This window comes from Lutra lutra, chromosome 7, assembly GCF_902655055.1.
Source record: "Lutra lutra chromosome 7, mLutLut1.2, whole genome shotgun sequence".
NCBI lineage: Eukaryota > Metazoa > Chordata > Mammalia > Carnivora > Mustelidae > Lutra > Lutra lutra.
Window position 1 is genome coordinate 63,178,020 of NC_062284.1, and position 20,010 is coordinate 63,198,029.

General features: G+C 41.5%; 2 protein-coding genes across 13 annotated transcripts in view; one reads left to right on the top strand and one right to left on the bottom strand.

Moving 5' to 3' along the window:
* The window catches only part of WDR76 (WD repeat domain 76), a 63,481-nt gene extending 55,900 nt beyond the window's left edge, over positions 1-7,581 (top strand). For 5 of the 7 annotated variants that reach the window (XM_047735828.1, XM_047735824.1, XM_047735825.1 and 2 more), the window contains 3 exons: positions 831-983; positions 2,599-2,652; positions 5,596-7,581. In XM_047735828.1, the coding sequence (XP_047591784.1) occupies positions 831-983; positions 2,599-2,652; positions 5,596-5,851 (463 nt within the window). In that variant the 3' untranslated portion in view covers positions 5,852-7,581. The remainder of the gene's footprint in view (positions 1-830; positions 984-2,598; positions 2,653-5,595) is intronic. The other 2 variants (XM_047735826.1, XM_047735827.1) reach the window with 2 other exon arrangements.
* A 2,272-nt stretch (positions 7,582-9,853) lies between these two features.
* Positions 9,854-20,010, bottom strand: part of FRMD5 (FERM domain containing 5) — a 311,916-nt gene continuing 301,759 nt past the window's right edge. For 3 of the 6 annotated variants that reach the window (XM_047735831.1, XM_047735830.1, XM_047735836.1), the window contains one exon: positions 9,854-13,689. In XM_047735831.1, coding sequence (XP_047591787.1) covers positions 13,112-13,689 — 578 coding nt within the window. In that variant the 3' untranslated portion in view covers positions 9,854-13,111. The remainder of the gene's footprint in view (positions 13,690-20,010) is intronic. The other 3 variants (XM_047735834.1, XM_047735833.1, XM_047735835.1) reach the window with 3 other exon arrangements.

The window sequence follows — 20,010 nt, forward strand, 5'->3', positions numbered from 1 at the left end:
GGAGCAATGTCCGTCAGTGGAGCAGACTCTAAAAGTTCTGATTTTGTGCTCCATTGCTCCACTGCTTGCTGGCAGCCGGCCCCTCCCACCGCGGTCTATCTTCCCATTGCTTCGGATTCACTTCTCCACAGGTCCTGCCTTTCAGAAAGTGGTTGATTTTCTGTTTTTAGAATTGCTGCTCTTCTTCTCTTCGATCTTCTGTTGGATTTGTAGGTGTTTGGAATGGTTTGATAACTATCTAGCTGATCTCCTGCTACCTGATGTCCTCTCAGCCTGCTACTCCTCTGCCATCTTGACTCCTCCCCCACTTTTTTTTTCTTAAAGATTTTATTTATTTATTTGAAATAAAGAGAACATGAGCAGAGGAGGGGTCAGAGAGAAGGAGAAGCAGACTCTCTGCTAAACAGGGAGCCCCGTGTGTGGCTTGATCCCAGGAAACCCGAGATCACGACCTGAGCCAAAGGCTGATGCTTAACTGACTGAGCCACCCAGGCGCCCACATATGCATTTACTTCTAGTGTTTTGAGAAGAAAACTTGTTAAAAAAAAAAAAAGTTATATGTGATCTATAACTTGGTCTGTGTTTATTTTTTTCTCAGAGAGGTTGGAAAACCAACTAGAATCTTGTCTCTATATATCCACTGCTTCATATATATTCTGTAGTTATGGCATTTTTCTAATATTTCATTTTTTATCTATACAGTGTTTGTAAAATTATCCCAGATCAGAATGTTCCTCAGTGTAATGAGTATTTGAGTGTCTGTGTTCAGCGCTGTTTGAGAGCTCACTACATGTACTGTGCAACACTGAGAATTATTCCTCCCCTTACAGGGATATTCATATTTATGATACAAGGTACCTGAATCCCAGGAAAAGCCAGCCTTTGATTTCTTTAACGGAACACACGAAGAGCATCGCTTCTGCCTATTTTTCACCTCTTACTGGTAACAGAGTAGTGACCACATGTGCTGATTGTAAGCTGAGGTAAATTGGGGAGATAGAAATGCATTGTTAAGGAATCTAGAGTCTGTAGCTACTGTGTAAACCAGTAGCTTTGTTTACTACTGCTCCCTATTAAATTGCTAGTATTGTTTTGTAGCCATTTCTATGTTGCTGGCCAAATCAGTAACCTGTATTTCATGGGTTTTCAGCAGTTTTGGGATCTGGAAATTTCCTTGCGTTTGGCAGGGAAGGTCTACAGGGAGTAGATGTCAGGCTTCCCTTTCAGCACTGAGTGATCCCAGAAGTCTCAGGAAAACCAGGCTTGTGATATGTTGGAAGAAGGATAATTTTAGCATCGGGACAGACTCTTAGGTTGGGGCTAGTGGCGCCTACCCTTCACATGAAGTGCTGTGTGGAAACTGCAGAGTCCCAGGCCAGGGGCAGGCAGAAAAGATAGCAATAATTGGGCTTTTGTACAAACCACTGGATACAGTTTTTACAGTTTTAGCTTTGGTGCCTTTCTGTAGCTACTTCCTAAAAATGGCTTTAAAAATATGATCTAAACCAACTGAACCAAAAATAGAAAATAATGACAAAAAATGTGGAGAATGTTAATATAACCACAGAGGAAATGATTTTGTTTTCTTTTATTCCTGATTTTGCTTAGCATTGTAAGCATTTGTCATTTTATAATTTTACCTTAAGTAATTCTGGAATTCATTCATTATTCATTCAACAAGCATCTGTTGGATGTATAATGTGGGCCAAGCTCTAGAAAGGCACCTAATTTCTGTTTAGACTTTTCTGTTGGGAAGAGCATGGTCCTTACTTTGTGACAGGTGTCCAGTTTCTAGTAAAGTCTGTGAGCATTACCAGGTGGGTGTATTGAGATTTAGTCACTAGGCAGTGGCAGTCCAGTGTCTCTCCTTTTTACCCATACAGTTTTCTTTGCATAAGAAGCTACCTGTATTTTAACCATTCTGTTCATTTGTACTGCAGAATTTACATTAGCTGTTAGTGATTTAGCTTTCTAGTAATCTGATTAGGCAATAAGCTGTAGGTGCCAAGAAACTACATTGGAATAGCGAGGTGCAAGAAGGGGGAGGTGATGTGATGTGGTTAGTTTCTTTCTGTTAGGGTACCTGGTGTAGGCTCCTGGACTCTTTGAGCTACCGCACAAGAACTCCGCATGGTTGCTGGTCAGTCGTAGTCTTACCAGCCTGTAGAAGTGACACTGTTAGTCCCTCAACTAATGAGTCTCATGGGGAAATTGCTCTTGATATGTGCAAAAATTTTTAGGTTATTTGTACATTTTCAGACCACATCCCTTTATAGATGGTCTGTAATTATTGTGAATCTCAATATAGGATCCAGAGTATTATTTTATAATATGCATTTTCAATTTGGTGTAATAGTGTTTAAATAAATTATTTCTTCAATAAACTGTAAAGTTCTGAATTTTATAATATTTTTTGTAATTTTTGTTAAATATATTAGCTGAAGTTTATTAAAGCCTGATCCTGTATATTTTAAAATAGCAATCATATTTCATGTCATGAACCAGTGAAAAACTTGCTAAATACACTGATTTTCTTTCAGAAAATTTTTAAGAAACAGTAAAAAGTGTGTTACTTTGTTCTTGATCTTTGTTTTGCAGAATCTTTGACAGCAGCTGTATATCCTCTGAGATTCCTTTGCTCACTACCATCAGGTAGGTTTCCATATATGTTAGACATCTGATTGTCAAAATGATGTAGTAGGTCTGAATTTTTGTATTACATATTTTAAGTGTCCCAGCTTGCTAGTTCCTATCCAGAAGGGTTCTTGCTTCCAGGTTCTCTCCATCCTCAAAGGGTTCAATCTCTTTTAGTCCATAGCTATTCTTTGCAGCTGGGTGGTTATTTTTGGCTAAGGTGAATGACTTTATTCCACGTGAATTACTCATGTTCTTTTATTAAGGAAAATCGTAACCTCTTACCGGCTGTGAGGCCATCTAAAGCTCTTTTGTTTATACCTGTTTGTTGTGGACTTAAAGGGTTTCCCTACCTTCCCACTTAAACTTTCTCTAGTTACCTTCTTTTTGCATCTGCTACTTTTAATGTATGTATTTTATATCCAACTTCAGTGCCATCTTCTAGACATCCCTCTTTATCAGTATTTGTGAAGTTGGGACCAGAGTGTGCCATATATGTTAATTGTTATATCATGCATTTTAAAGTCTGTGGAGGCTACATTTAAGTGTGTTTGTTTCCTTTTTTACAAATTGTCCCATCTTCATTTCCTTTTTCAAACTTTATGCCCATTAAACATTGATTCTTCTCTCTCCCTTCCATACCTTGGCAGCCATCTTTCTACTTTACATTTCTGTGATTTTAACTACTTTAAACACTTGATGTGAGTGGAATCATGGTATTTGTCATTCTGTGACTAGCTTATTTCACTCAACATCGTGTCCTCAGTGTTCCCTTATGTTCTAGCATGCGACCTCCTCCCTTTTTAAGGCTGCATAATATTCATTGTATGTATATACCACATTTTGTTTATCCATTCATCTGTCGATGGACAGTGGGTTTGTTTCTACATCTTGGCTATTGTAAATGATCCTGCAGTGAACATGGATGTGCAAATATCTCTTCAAGATCCTGCTTTGAATTCTTTTGGATATATACCCAGGAAGAGGAATTTTTAAATTTTTTGAGGAACCTCCCTATTGTTTTTCTGTAGGGGCTGCACCATTTACATTCCTACCAGCAGTGCACCAGAGTTCTAATTTCTCTTTATGTTAATCATTCTACTCTTTTATTGTGATTATCTAAATGGTTGTGAGGTAATATCTCATTGTGGTTTTGATTTGCGTTCTTGTTGAACATTTTTTTCATATGTTTTTTGGCCATTTATGTATCTTTGTCAAATTGTCTCTTCAAGTCTTGTCCACTTTTGAATTGGGTCATTTTTGTTTTGAGTTGTGGGGAGTTCCTTACATATTATGCATATTAACCCCTTATCAAATATATGATTTGCAGAGATTTTCCACTGTTTGGGGGGTTGTCTTTCACTCTGTTGATTGTTTGCTTTGGTGCACAGTTTTTGAGTTTAATATAGTCCTGTTACTTTTTCTTGTCCAATTGATTATCAAGTGACTGTTGAGAATGTCCTCCTTATCAAATACTTGTTGGTGTAGTTGTGATGCCTCACATGCAGGATCTGGCTATCTGTGTGGTTGTGAACACCTGGAATTTAGGTTAGTGTCTCTTGTGCTTCCAGATTTCCAATAGTATGTTGGATAGAGATGGCAAGAGTGGGCATCTTTGCCTTTTTCCTGCTCTTTGAGGAAAAGTTTTCAGTCTTTAACCTTTGAGTATGATGTTAGTTGCGGGATTTTTCACATATAGTCTTTATTATGTTGAGATAATTTCCTCCTATTCCTAGTTCATTGAATGTTTTTATCGTGAAAGGGTATTGATTTCGGGGCACCTGGGTGGCTCAGTGGGTTAAGCCTCTGCTCAGGTCATGATCTCAGGGTCCTGGAATCGAGCCCTGCATTGGGCTTTCTGCTCAGCAGGGAGCCTGCTTCCCCCTCACTCTGCCTGCCTCTCTGCCTACTTGTGATAGCTCTCTGTGACAATAAATAAAATCTTTTTTAAAAAAAAAGAAAGGGTATTGATTTTGTCAGATGATTTTTCTGCATCTGTTGAAATGATCATATTATTTTTGTCCTTTATTCTCTTAATTTGTTATATTCTATCAAATGAGTTTTGTGTGTTGAATCATCCTTGTTTTCTAGGTATAGCTCCAACTTGGTCATGGTGTATAATCCTTTAAATGTGCTATTGAGTTCATTTTGTTAGTATTTTGTTGAGAATTTTTGCATCAGTATTCATTAGGGATGTTTGTCATTTTATTTTATTTACTTATTTATTTTAGGTATTTTATTTATTTATTTATTTTAAAGATTTTATTTATTTATTTGACAGAGATCACCTGAGCCGAAGGCAGCGGCTTAACCCACTGAGCCACCCAGGCGCCCCTTATTTATTTATTTGACAGAGAGCACAAGTAGGCAGAGCAGCAGGCAGAGGGAGAGGGAGAAGTAGACTCTCCGCTGAACAGGGAACCCGATCCCACATTGGGCTTCCTGCTCAGCAGGGAGTTTGCTTCTCCCTTTCTCTTTGCCCCTCTATCCACTTACGCTTTCTCTCAAATAAATAAATAAAATAAAGTTGTATGGAATATAAAATGATTTCAGGGTTTGGTTATCGGGGAATACAAATATGGGATTATAGATTCTATTAAAATGGCAGTAACATAGATTATATATTTTTTACTTCTAGGGCTTCTGTTTTGTATGTGTAAAAAAAGGGAGGGCATGGAGTCCATTGAGCTAAGAAATAGTGAACAAAAAAGGTGCTATTTCAATAGTGACCATCCACTGAGTACAACCACTAGGCAGTGGAGATTCAGAAGTACAGAAGACATCATCTCTGTCCTGATTTCATTTTTATATGAAATTAAGCTGATGGTAACTCAGTAACTTAATGAAAAGAAACTTGGAAGAGAATACCAGCATTTAGGAGTAATGCCATGTTTACCCTATGCCCATTGCTGCTTTGAGTTATTTAACACTATCCTTTAAAAAAATTGTGTTTTTCACTAGGCACAACACTATCACTGGGCGATGGCTGACCAGGTTTCAGGCTGTGTGGGACCCTAAACAAGAAGACTGTGTCATTGTTGGCAGCATGGCTCATCCACGACGTGTGGAAATCTTCCATGAGTCAGGACAGCAGGTGCATTCTTTTTTTGGTGGAGAAAGTCTGGTCTCTGTGTGTTCCATCAACACTATGCACCCAACTCGGTATATTTTGGCTGGAGGTAATTCCAGTGGAAAGATACATGTTTTTATGAATTAAGAAAGTTGATGAGTGTTTGGTTTAGCAACATCAAAATTGGTTCAAATTAATCAGTATCTAAGGAGCCTAGTAATTCATGTGCCTTGGCCTTTTTAAAAATATGTTCTATTTAGTTAATATAAAATTGCTTTATTAATAAGAACTGTGAGCAGAATGTATACAGTTACATACTTACATGTTTAGTAAGGGAGAAGCCTTTTAAGTCATTTCTGTAGATTGGGAAAGGAATTTGAGGGGAGGCTGTGATGCCTTCAGCACTTTTAATCAGGCAGTATGTTGAGAAATTCTAGCATTATAAATTACAAAGCTTTGAATGATCAGTATTAAAAGTTCTTGTAGTTTCATGATACGGTTTTGCTTCTGTAGTGATACTTGGATTTGTGGTTTATTTCATAGTTTGGAGTAAATATTTCTAGACTCACACTGGAAGGGATCCTGAAAGGTCATCTAACTTAGTGATTATGAAACTTCTTATTTTTTAATGGAGAATTCTTTTTTTCCCCCTCCTGCCTTTAAATTAAATTTTATGTGAAATCCCAAGATACTTGTTGAGAAGCCTTGGTTCACTTGGGCAGGGGCCTGTCTTTGTGTGCTGACCCTTTTACCTCCTCTAGATGGCTCCTGAAGCATGGCCAAGGAATCGTAGGGCTTCTAGGAACAGGGTTTGGATCTGCCTGACCTTGTAATCCAGTGTGAGATTGCCTTCAGACCAGTGTTTTCCAGACTGGCTTGTAGCTATTCACATGAAATCCATGTAGCCATGACCAGTCTTTAAAAAAAAGGAAAAGGAAAGAAATAGTAAAGAATAATAAATGTAATGGATAAGTGTTGTTTTGTGAAATTTAGTTATATGTGCTTACATATATGTAACTGTATATGAATATGCATATTCCGATGTAAAACATATGTATTTATTACTGTGGTATACTGTGGGTCATGGTTAAAGAAGTGAAAACGCCTGCCTTAGAAGGTCCCAGAGATCTTTATCTGTCCTTGTCTTTAAACTCTCCAGAGGAGATTCATTAGCCTTATTAAGTCAATACCTTCATTCTAATTCATATTGGGGGGAAATGTTATGATAAACCACTTTTGGCATTTTGTCATAAACTTTTTTTTCAGAAGTTAGTGCTATGTGAATGCGTTTGTTGGAAGGGTAGCTGCTTAGCTCAGTGACTAACATTTCTGTGTGATAGCACCTATCTGAATTTTTTAATTGCTCTTCATTGCCAAACTACTACTGAAAGACTATTGTAAATAGTTTTTGGCAATATGTTTGAATTCTAAGAGAAAATATCTTTTCAAATTATATATCACAGAAATAAAATGACATGTATAGTTTCCTTCTCTGTAATTAGAGGTTAAGTCTAATTTTGAGGCCTAGTTTATTAAGTAGGTTGTGAGTGTGTATAAGTAATAAGAGTTCTCTATTTTCTTGATGATAGGAATATAGGAATTGGTAAGTGAAATAGAAAATTAATTTATGAAATGGAAAGTAAAGCTAAGTGAGGTTGACTTCTATTAAACTTCCCTGGAGATAGTAAATGAAGCCTGTAGGCTTCCTCTCCCTTTTTTAAACTTCATTTCACAGTTTCAAGAGTGGCAACTTCTTTGAGAATTGCTTTTTTTTTACGATATTGAAAAATATTCGCGTCAAAGTTAGTACCATCATTTAAGCTTTGAATTCTTGATGGTAATTGCCTGGTTTCTGCAATAAATGTTAACAAATTCTTGATGTTTCTCACTTTCGTGGTTTTTTTTTTTTTTCCCCATTTCAGCTTCATAAACTCTGCTATTTATATTTAATTCCACTTAATAGAGTTCTGTCTTCTTGAGGCAATGCAGGAAGGAAGGAGAGTGGGGGGACTTGTTTCTCCGTGACAAGCTGTATAATGGAGAAATTGTTTAAATCTAGAAAGCACATAAAGGAAAATTGTCTCCCTTAGGACATCTTTAAACTGTAATCTGTTGTGAAAGGTACTTCTTCCAGAGACTTGGTTAAAGCTGTGTGGCTAGCTACTGTAATTATTTGTATATTTTGATTGCTCTCTCTTTTTGGGATAAACTTTTTTTTTTTTAGGTTATGCTTTATGATATCCCTTAAGCATGTAAGCTCTCTATTCCCCTTGAGTCATTTTCTTTGAGATGCCCAGCCTTTCTTTATGTGACTTTAAGGAGGAAGGAGATGATTCTCATCATATGTGGACAGGTAGATGACACTGTAGATGATCAGGAATTGATAAAATCTGATTGATTCAGTCCTATTTTGGTATTCAGGTCTTTGAATTTCCTTTCCACAGAGATGACTTTGAAAAGGCAGTTCTCCAGGAAAGCAGGGAGCTTGAGGGCTGTGATTACAGAGATTTAAATCTTTTCAGTCACAGTACATGGGAAGTGGGGAGGGCAGGCACATGTGCCTTCTATATCAAACCCAAGAGGAAGAAATATATGCCCTCTAACTCCAGATTCCAAAAATCTAAGTGGCTATTTGTTAGGCTGTCCCTTCTCACTTCGTACTTCTTTTGGTTTTTCCTTTGTGGTATTGTGCTGAAGACCAGTAAGGAGTTTTAGTTCCAGGACAGCATAGATCCATATTTGGGTTCATTTGGCTATAAATGTTTTTGGATTTTCAAATGAAAAGGTGAAATTTTGTGAGGAAGATAACATTTAGTCAGGAGTAAAACATTTTAAGGTATCTCTTCCTAAAATGGAAGATGTAGGAGGAAACATTTTAAAAGTATCTTGTGCATGTTTGATTCCACTCCATCAGCAAGTTGTAAGGGTAGAGGAAGAGGGTATGGGTATGTAGAGGAAAGGAAGCCTGTTCATGAACTAAAACCAGCAGTGTAATCATATGCGGAGGGGCTTAGTTATGGTTGAGGAACCCTAAGCAGAGGGAGTGGGTGGTGGATCCAGCCCTGAAAGGGTATATACATAGGGGAGTCTTCATTAGGAATCCAGAGAAGAGTGGCTGCTTTAAAGCTTTGGATCATGGGCAGTCATTCACATCCAGTGGTTCTTCGGCTTTTCTCTCTGCAGATGACTTTAAGCAAAGACTTTTGTCATCAAAAAAACAAACAACCCCCCACCCCAAACCAACAAAAAACACTCCACTAAGACAGGATCCTAGATATCATTTTATAGGTGAGTAATATAACCTGATCAGTGCTTTAGGAAGATGATCTGGTAGCAGAATGGAGCACTGAAGGGCAGGTAGAAATGAAAACAGAGATAATAAACTAGCACAGTTGAACCTAGTTTCACCTTTTATCCTCAGGGAATTTAGAAGACCATTACCAGTTCCATAGCCTGAGTGATGGTTACATAATCAGGTGAGATAATGTTATAGGAATGTAGTTTGTAAGTTGTAATTATGAGGTTACCATAGTGGTGACACCATTCTGTTCCTTTCACAGGAAGGGTTTTCTGTTCTCCCTCTTACTTCAGGCTTGAGTAAGAACACTGGTCTAGAAGCTAGACCATCTAGGTTTTTTTAATTTTAATTGTATTTTTAAGATTTTAAAAAAATTTAAAAAAATTTTTAACTAATCTCTTTACCCACTGTAGGGCTCAGGCTCAAAACCCCGAGAGCAAGAGTCTTATGCTTTACCTACTGAGCCAGCCAGGTACCCTGGACCATCTAGGTTCTACTTTTGGGTTCTAAGACTGACTATGTAGCCTTAGGAAAATTACTCCTTGGTTTTCCTCATGAGAAAAATGAGATCCAATTCATCTGTAAAATCATTCCATTATTACAGCTTCCAAGTTCTTTTTTTTTTTTTTTTTGACAGAGATCACAAGTAGGCAGAGAGGCAGGCAGAGAGAGAGGAGGAAGCAGGCTCCCTGCTGAGCAGAGAGCCCGATGCGGGGCTCGATCCCAGAACCCTGGGATCATGACCTGAGCCGAAGGCAGAGGCTTTAACCCACTGAGCCACCCAGGCGCCCCAGCTTCCAAGTTCTTAATCGTATTTATTTGTGGGGAGGGACAAGGATAATGGATGGATATAAGCCAAATGACTGTTTTAAGTGATTCTAGTCATGAACAGTAGTCAGCTGTAACAATACCCCTGGTATCTTTTTATCTACATGTTGGTAACTTTGAGGAAAAAGTGAGACAAGCTAGAAGTTAAAAAAAAGAGTCCACTCTTCCATGATATTTAAATATTTATTTAAGTTTAAAAAATAATTTTCATGGCACCAATGATTTTATGCTAACTACATACTGTATATGTAGAAAAAAGTACATTGCTTTGAAGGAAAAATGTAACTTAGAATTTTTGGCACACGAAAGGTTAACAACTATACTTTTTAATGAAACTAAGAAATTCACATTTGCAGGTAGTTTACCTTCTACTGCTTAAAGATGCAGTACACTATTCTTTAGTAAGAGTTTTATTTCCTCTGATGGATGAAGCTATGGAAACCATTGTTTTATTTTCTACAATGAGATCAAACTAATTTTGAGAGAAAATGGGAGACATAGTGGAACACAGTTAAACCAGGTTAAAAATTTGAACAATGTTTAATAATGGGGAGATACCCAAAAAAGACTAGTCATCAACACAGGAGGTTTGTTATTCAAGCAGTATTTGAAAAGCAAATCGAAGGAAACTTTACTATCTGTATTTTCTGGGGTAAGCCCTGGAAAAAAACCAAAAATTCTGTTCAGAGAGCAAAGTCCAGCTCTTAGAAGTGGTATGGACTATTATTTTGTTAGAACTCTAGACACAAGTAACATACCAGGAAATGGAATACTGCATCTTTCTTTAATGTGAGTATGAAAGGTCAGTGTCAGCCAGGCTATCACTCACTGCATAGAAACACCATATTCTACAGACTGAGGTAGGAACACTACACTAAAAGATAATCTGCTATGTTGCATAAGACAGTAGATATCCAGGTTAAAACCAGCCCCCTATCGCCTGACAGCCTTTTCATCTCTGAGTTTACTTTTCACTTCAGTCCTGTGCAGATGACAAGTGGCAGTGGCTAGTTGGTTCTAAGTGATCCCTAATTTTTACTAGGATCTCCCTCAGTTTGTCTTGTCACTTGGTAAATAGATGTTTGTAATTCTGCCCAAATTGTTGCTGGTATGGAAATGATCAGACATTCTTCTTCCATTCTTAGATTCTGGCCGAGTTTTAGCATTTCAACACTTGATCTTGCTCATCTTGGCATCAGATACCTCTTTGCTGGTTGGTTGTTCAAGCACCCTTTATACAAACATCCCCAGTTTTGCCACTGGGAAATGGTCCTGGATCTGTAGCAAGTCAGGAATGGGAGCAGAGCCGGCCCTCTTTCTGCTAACATACTGGTAAGGAGCAGTTTTATTGTCTAGATGGGGTTGGCAAATTATGGCCTATGGTCCAAATTCAGCTCCTTATGTATTTTTATAAATAAATTTTTATTGGAACACAGTCACACTCCTTTGTTTATGTATTACCTGTGGATGGCTGTTTTTGTGCTATGACGGCAGAGTTGAGTAGTTGCTACAGAGTATGGCCCACAAAACCAAACTAAAAAAATATTATCTGGCACTTTACAGAAGTAGTTTGCCAACCCCTAGTCTAGATGAAGGGGCATTTAAAATTACACAATCCACTCCCCCACCCTGTGGCCCCTATTAATTCTACAGCTGTTATACTCTGTACATGGAGATGATTCTGCTATTTCAGAGGACAAACTAGGGGAGAGCAAATCTACAAGTGACTCATTCTGTTCTGCATTTGGGGCTGCCCAACATCATAGGAAGTTAGCAGCAGCTCCACTGTTGTGGGGTTCCCAGGTACATGTATACTGACCATCCTTAAATGAGTCCTCAGGCCCCAGATGACTTAGAAATCTCTCCCTGAGATGAAAACAAGATCTTGTGAGTGGTTGTGAAGAGTTTGCAGAGCTTGGGTCTTGGACCCCACACTCACCCTTCCTGTGCTGTTCTGCATGCTTCCACAGCTTCCTTCAGCAAGGATGGCCAATGCTTTCCTACAATTTTTATTTTCCTGATGTGGAGGCTGACCCTAGGGGGCAGTATTTCTACAACTAAGTGTTGGTCTCTACCACATTCACCATTTTTCTTACGTAGGCATCCTTTAGTATGCCTGTTCAGAGAGATTCTTTCCCTGGTCCCTTTCAAGGCTGTTTGTTGATCTTGGAATTCTGTTTTCTGAAGCTTTTCATTCTCAGGATCAGTTTCTTTCTTGCATCGTTTAGTTCATCAGGCTCTATTTTCTTAATCCATAAAGTAAAAACAAAATATGAATTGATAAGAAAATAACATTTCCTGTTAAAATATAAATTGAAATAGTTTTTTTGCAGGGGGTTGTACAAAATAGGTACTGCTTTCTGAATCTCAACAGTTTCTCAAGTACCTTGGCTCTGGTTTCTGTTAAGTACACTCTGTCCAACATTTCTGATAGTCCTATCTCTGGCACCACTGAATTCAACTAACATCTCTGGAACACTATAAAAATCTTGAGGTTCTTCAGAAAAAAAAATCACAGAAGTCTAATAAGTTCATTATACAAGACTTATGGTGATGCCCACTAGGATCTATTCTAAGGGGACAGACTTACCCCACCCCTGCTGCTGCTGCTGCTGTAGCGGTGGTCCCTTCAGATGCCCACTCTGCTCAGATTTGAAAAAAACAAAAGGAAAAGAAAATCCAACTCAGACCATCATAAGAAGCAACTTTCCATTTAATCATTCTACATGGATGTTTACTTTTTAAAAAATCTCTGTCTGGCAAGAAAACCTAGATAGTTCCCATTGTCCAGACCCCTTGCCTGCCCTGCTAAGGCTGCACTGATGAGTCTCCTGGAGCCCAGTAGGAAAGCTCCTGCAGAATACAGAAGACAGCAGCTCTCCAGTCTTCAACTAGTGTGCCATCTGCTAGGTGACACTACTGCAATAATCAGTAATAGTAAAATAAATTTTTATTTGATACTTTGAAAATAATACACATCTATGAAAAATCAAAATTCACAACCAAAAATTATCCTGCAAATTGGGAGGATGAGAAACAGAGTCGCTGAGCCTTTCTTGAAAGAACCTCTGAAGTAAATGAGTTTTCCCAGTTTGTTTAGACAGGGCATGAGCCTATCCTTTTTTTCTTCTGGGAAATGACCCTCCTAGGCTGTGGACTTTGAGTCATGAGAGGAGGACTTGGTACATGTGCCGATGGTTCCGCGATGGGTCCCATTGCTGGGAATGGGTAGCCGGGCTCCTTGGTCCACCTGGCTAGTTATTAGGAGGAGTCATCCCTTCTCAGGTGTCAATGAGCAGGCTCACCACTGAGCGGATTTTGCAGGCAAACCATCGCCTGAGGGGACAAAAGTATTGATAGTGGAATTGTTCAAATTCGGGGGTCTGGCGGATATCGCGGAAAAAGGCAATGTCAAGGTCAGACTCGGTAAGGATGATCAGGAGGAGGAGCAAAACAAAGAGGAGTCCCATGGTCACAAGGAGCAAACGGAGCACACTTAAAACAAACTTATTCACCTGTTCCTCCTCTGGCCTGCCGTGCCCCTGACAGAGGGCCCTCAGCTCTCCCCCAAGGGCCTCCACCTCTGCAGCAGTTGGAGTGCTGGCCTCAGACTCCTTCTCCTCTTCGATGCTGCAGGTGGCCCCATTGATCTGCCGGGAAAGCAGCATCAGCTCCAGGCTGTGCTCGGCCACAGGCGTGGGCAGCACACTGTCTGCAGGGCTGTAGGCTTCGTCTGCAATCACAGCGACTCGCTCATTGCTGTCTGCCCGGCTGCTTCTCACGTGAGGCAAGAAGGTGTCCCCATGGGAGGAAGAACGCACTGGTGTGGAATGGGCACTGTCCCGTAGGGACTCCAGGCCTGGAAAGGCAAAAGTAATATGAGTAGGCTTTCTGGGTCCTAGTGTACACTTTGCTGTCTGGTGGAGGCAGCACCCATTCTGTTTTATATGGTTACCAAAATTTTGCAGTGGCCACTGCACCGTTTTGATATATCAGGAAGAGGATAAGAGAAGCAGTAAGACACCAAAGTGGCTGTGGTTGGAAGTTTCTTTTCCTTTTTTCCTTTGTGCTTAGGGTTTTGGCAAGATTTGTTCAAGATTCTGTCTTTCTGGCTTTTGATGTCCTGGGCCTGGTTTTAGCCCCAATTGAAAGACAGCTGAATCACAGACTCCCTAATTCAGAGCTGGGGCCACAGTTCAGGGAGCTCAAGATTCCCCCTTGGGCCGAGGGCCTTGAGAGGCAGAAAGGGGGAGGAGAAGACTATTTTGCTTTACTGGGCCTCATCAAATACTGATTCTGGAACTGTGTTTCCTTCTAACATGCAGCTAGCATGCAGCTTGAACTCATGAGGTCATCTTTTGGTTTCCTGCTGACGGTCTCTTTAGCCTACCTCTTCTAGCTGTCCTGATTTTAGGGAATGTGAAAACACTATCTGCTCTTTGGGAATAGCACTTGGCTAGCTAGCTTTCTTTTCACCTTAGAATGAGCTGGGTCCACAGTAGGCTGACAATTCCTCTATTTTATACACTCCAGAGTACAGAGTGGTCTCTGAGAAGATCTTGTTGGGTAAGGGTGGGAATTTTCTTATATCCACCAGGAGAAAGGGTCCTTTACCCCCTAAAACTACCTATTATCTCTTTACTTTTTTAGATGGAACAGTCTCTCTTTCCAAGGCTCAATCTCTGGTAGTGAAAAACAGGAGCTGGTTACTCTGTCAGCCAAACAGCAGCCATTAGGCTGGAGGATGTGGGCCCAGAGTCACCAAGTATGGCCCACATCACAATGCTTCCAAGGAAATGGCTTCTTGTTTCAGGTTCAATGTCTGCATTTTCCATTCGTGGCTACTCTGAGGAGTCAGAGTGGCTCTGGCTTTCTCTGCCTTTGTAGCCAATGGCAAGAGAAGCCAGTCCCCCTTCCATTGTTCTGAAATTGACCCTGACTGCTGCAGACCGAACCAGATTCCCAGCTCTATAAAGGTTTCACCTAACTAGGGCTGATTAGGGAGTTTTTAAGTTCAGGGCTAACTTCAGAAGCCCAAGGGTCTCTGTTAAAAGGTGGCAGTCAGGGGCGCCTGGGTGGCTCAGTGGGTTAAGCCGCTGCCTTCGGCTCAGGTCATGATCCCAGGTCCTGGGTTCAAGCCCCACATCGGGCTTTCTGCTCAGCAGGGAGCCTGCTTCCTCCTCTCTCTCTGCCTGCCTCTCTGCCTACTTGTGATTTCTCTCTGTCAAATAAATAAATAAAATCTTTAAAAAAAAAAAAAAAAAAGTGGCAGTCACCTTTCAGAAGTAGTGTTTCATTTGGTTCTCTTGTAGTGTAGCCATATGTACCTGGGCAGCCTGCCTGCCTAGCCTGCCGGAACCCATTTTAGCACAGGTACAGTTAAGGATTCTCTCCGGGAACAAATCCTGGAATCTGGGTTATAAATGGGTGGGGTGGACTGGCAACAGCAGCCCCCTGCTGTCCACCTATACTCCCTATCACCTCACCCTCAGTATATTTGCTTTAGCTCTCAGCTTCTGTTTTCAGGAGCTCCTCATGATCCTAGTTGTATTTTGTTTTCCCCTGTGCTAAAATCTTAAGTTTGTATAGTGTTTTAAACTTTTTAAAGTGCTTTCATCTTTCCACAAAGTCATGAAGGCAAGAGGTTACAAAGCTTGTCTAATGACATGTGGTTGGCTGGTAATGGCAAAGGCACAGATAGACTGCAAGTCTCTGTTTCCTGATGCTAATGGATCATATTGTTAACTTTTGGGCCAAGATGAATTAAGTCTATGGCCTACATTTGCCTTCAGTTTAGGTCCCATTTGCCCAAGAAACTGTTCTGAAATAATGTGAATTAAGAGTGTGCCCCTTGTTCCAGAGCTCTTGATGCTCCTTTGATCTCTCTTTTTTCCCGTTTTTCTCCTTTATTCCTGCATTTGCATAAGCAGCATGAGGAATATATACCTGGTAGTATGTAATGAGTCCCTGATAGAACAGAAACCTTTATGCCCTGATCACACATGTATTGGTTCAGTTCCTTTCCCACCCACTCCTCCACCCCCCTTCCCCTGAAACCTCAGCACTCCCAGCACAGCAGTTCTCATACCCTTTCTAGAGGCTGTCCTCTCACAAAGACAATTCTATCAGATCTTCCAAAGCATGACGAGCTTAGCTGCCAGAAGGCACTTCAGTGCAAACTTAGCTTGGCCTCCAATTCAGCCCTAAGCTTGGTGGGGAAGGAGACCGAGGCAAAGCCTATTATATCAGAGAGAAACTACATTGTAAGTTATATCAGAGAGAAACTATATTATAATAACTACATTATTACATTACTGATACATTATCAGTAAATAAGATAATGGATACTTATGCATTTCTAATAGATTGCTTGACAGATAAAGTCACTCAGTGTTAGTTTTCTGTTCCCTCAACAGACCTCACTTGCAAAGTTATTATTGCTAGGTCAGGCTAGTCTTGTATAGAACTTTGGGTTCACTAGAAACCACCACCCCTTCATCAAACCCGTTATTTTGGGAAGACAGGGTGGGTACCGTGGGTGGGGGCTGACAGAGGAGTCTTTTACCTTGGATGTGCTCCAGCTGATTGCCTTGCCCAGAGGTGGCTCCCTGTGGGCAGGGGGACACAGTGGTCAGGAGCCTACCCTGGAGCCGGGGCCCCATCCTCAGTATGCGCACACTCAGTGGCCGAAGGCAGTGATTAGTCAACCGGAGCTGAACTCGGACTCTGGTGTGAATCTTAATCAGACTCTTCCCCATGGTGGCCCAGGAAGGCAGATACTTCTTCAGTGGAAACCAGCTGATCTCTTCATGGAAACCAGCCAGTCAGGGGAGATACAGAGGGAAAGGATGGAAGACTGACTGGGGCAAAGCATTTTTGCTGACCTCAAGCCAAGGCAGCTCCTTCATAGTGTCTCCTGCGCTGGAGAAGAGAATGTCAGCTCTGTGAGACAGAGCAGGCTGAGCTTCAGGGAAGGAACAGCTCTGAGAGGCCAGCGTTATCAGGGACTGGATTCAGTCAGAAGCACTTAGAGCCATAAAAAGTAATGCTTTCCTAGCATGTGACTGTTTCCCAGAGGCCCGTATAAGGGCCCCAGACTTCTCAGAGAATGCGGTACAAAGAGGGCAGAGAATAGTCTCACAGGGTAGGAAGGATCACATAGTTGCAGAAAATGCAGGATGTGAGGCTGTAAAGACATTGGGCGTTGGGTTGGGTGACCTAAAGTGTGAGGTGGCAGCTGTGGGGCGGAAATGGGCTGTATGCTATTTGGCCCCAGCTGCTGAGCTGTGCCCCACAGAGCTCAATGGACAAAAGGAATCAACATACCTGAGCATCCTCTCTGGCTAAGCCTGTGCTAACAACACGTGGTCTCTTGGCATCCCTGAGAGCAGAGGGGAGGACCAGCCAGTGTACAGTCATCTTTTTAACGGTCCTAGCTTGTTGGAATTACCTGATCTCATTCAAATTGTAGTTTTTTATGTTACTGGTTTTGTTTTTTGTTTTTTTTTTCCCCATTTTTTAGAGATTTCCCCATTGTTTTTAAGAGATAACAACCAAAGCTTTCCCCCCTGGAAAAGGCAAATAGTTTGTGACATTAATTTATGTGCCATATGGACAATAGGAAAGAGTCTCTGATGGAGCATGAGCCAGTTTCAAAAGTCCATAACTTCCTGGGAGTTTTGGTGGTTAGTGCCTTTCTTCTGAGACCCCCATCATTTCCCTCTCAGCCCTTCCCTGTCTGGTTACTTGTACAGTGGGGGTCAGCTGTGTTTGCTGGGTGCTTTAAAGGTGAAACCCCTCTTGAGAGATGGTATAGCTCAACTCTCTGAGAAATAATCCATTCATTTTATCTCCCCAGACTTGATAATCCCTACACTGATAGAGCCACTTAAATGCTAAAAATCTACCCCCCCCCACCCCATTGCCACACCAGATGTCCATCTACCTCTCCTCACAGTGTCATTCCTGCTGGGGCAGTTCTTAGGTGCTTCTACTTTTGCCCTCCTGAATCTGATGGGTCCTGGGCTGAGGGCTATGACTGGGGATGAAGGCTGTTCTTGTCTGCAGGCAGCCTCAGGCATGGGGGTGAGCCGCAGGCTGGCTTGCGGGGTGGCACATGGGCGCCTGCTGTGCTATCATCCACCAGGTGTGAAGTTCTATGGGGGCTGAGATTATGAGGGTATGCCCCGCCCCTAGAAGTCTCTTCCTTACTAGCTTCCTTGGTGGCCTTTCCCTGCTGTACCCTCCCCTGGCATTGTACAAGCAAAGAGAACTATTTCAGATGCTAAGGAGCCTACTGCTGCTACAATAGGAGAAGACAGGTTCTGGGAGGATGCCGGAGGCATAGCCAGAGCTGGTTGGGAACTGAGGCAGCCTCATAACTTGTCTTGGAAGAGACTCAAGGACTGGTTTCCTGAGTCTCAGTAGTTTTGCTAACCCTGCTTGGCAACTACTACAAATGAGTTGTATCCGCACATGGACAGCCTGTCTTCTCTTTTCTGGGAACATGGGTTTTACTGGACATTCTTCCATATGCTGGAGAACAAATGCGTGAGGCTCTTCCCTAGACCTGTATTAGTGCCAACTTCCTCCAGAGGGTGGCCTTTTCTCTGGGAGGACAGCTGTCCTTAACATTTTACAAGAGCTTTGATGTGAATCTGGTGGCTTCCAACCTCAGGGTGGATGGGAAGAAGGGCCACAGGGAGAGGAGAAAGTTATGTTTCCTCAAAAGAGAAGAAATTCATTCTGCTTTCCTGAGATGAACACCCTAAAAGAAGAGGGACAATGAGCACTATGCTCAGTTCTCCTGCTCAGCCTAAGACTGGAAGGAAAACCAGGAGCCTGTGTCTGATGACAGACCTCAGTAACTTCATACTCTGTACAGCAGTTATACTTCATAGCTCAGAAGGCACCCTCCCACACCCACACCCCACTCTACAGTGGGGGCCACAGGCTCAGAGAGGTTGAGCAATGTGCCCTAGAGAAAGTACATGGCAGAGCTGTTATTTGAATCTCATCTTTGACTTCCTGACTAGGTCTCTTTGCACCGTGCTTGCTGCCTGTCCAATAAATGCTTGAATCTCTTTAAAGTACTTCTATGTACATCACCTTCCTCACAATCCATGGAGTATACAAGGAAGATATCCCTATTTTACAAATAGAACAACCAAGATACTCAAAATAATTAAGGCACTTGATTGTGGTTGCCTGGGCAGGGTTCTCAACCCCTAGACTGTAGTTATATACCAGACTTATATAATACAAAGTCAGTGACAAAATCTAAAACACAAAGCCATGATCCTCCCAGGGGAGCAGCAGAGTGATACCCTTCCTAACCTAAGCAGTTCTTTGTTTTCATTAATCAGCATTCCCACAAAAAGGGCAAAGAGTCTTCCCTTCCCACCTTTCAGGTTTAAAGCAGGTTTAAAGTAAACCTGCTGCTCTTTGCTGCTGCTTGAGATCTTCTGAGGTCCTACAAAAACATCTTTGGGAATGATAGCATTCAACTTTGTACCTGTATCTAGCCTGTGGGGCATCTGAGTCAGTGACAATGAGAGGAATATTCCAGGAGTTTCCTAATGATATTAACGACCTCAGGAATGAAGAGGTACCAGGCCCAGCTGCTGCAGCATCTGGTTAGTGAAGATTCACAGACTTCATCTCTTCCCTCCCAGGACCCACCTGGGAGTCCTGGGAGGGTAAGAGGGAGAGAGGTGGGACATGTGAGATTTCCTGAGATCAAGTTAAAGAATTCAGATGGCAAGAGGACAGATTCCCCTGCTCCTGCTCCTACCCCCACCCCCCGCAATAGAAGGTGGTAGCAGCTATTGTGGTGCTTCAGAACTAGGAGTTTTCATTTCTTGGTTAACTGCCTCAGCCACCCTGATCCTTTAAACTGTGGAGACTAGTCTAATCTGAAACATAAGTGAAAAGCCTCTTAATGGAAAGCAGTTTGAGAACTGCATGGAACCTGTTCGATGCAATAACAGCCTTCCAAAGGTCTGCCCCAACACTCTCAGGTTTAAACCCCCTCTCACACTACAGCTCATCAGGGCTGGGTGGGATTACCCTTCACCTGACACCCAGCTGGGGTACCTAGCCACTGCCTGAAACCTTCTCTCTTCCATTGGAGAAATGTGCTCTGGTCTCTAGTGTAACTTCTTTTCAAAGTCCCTGAGAG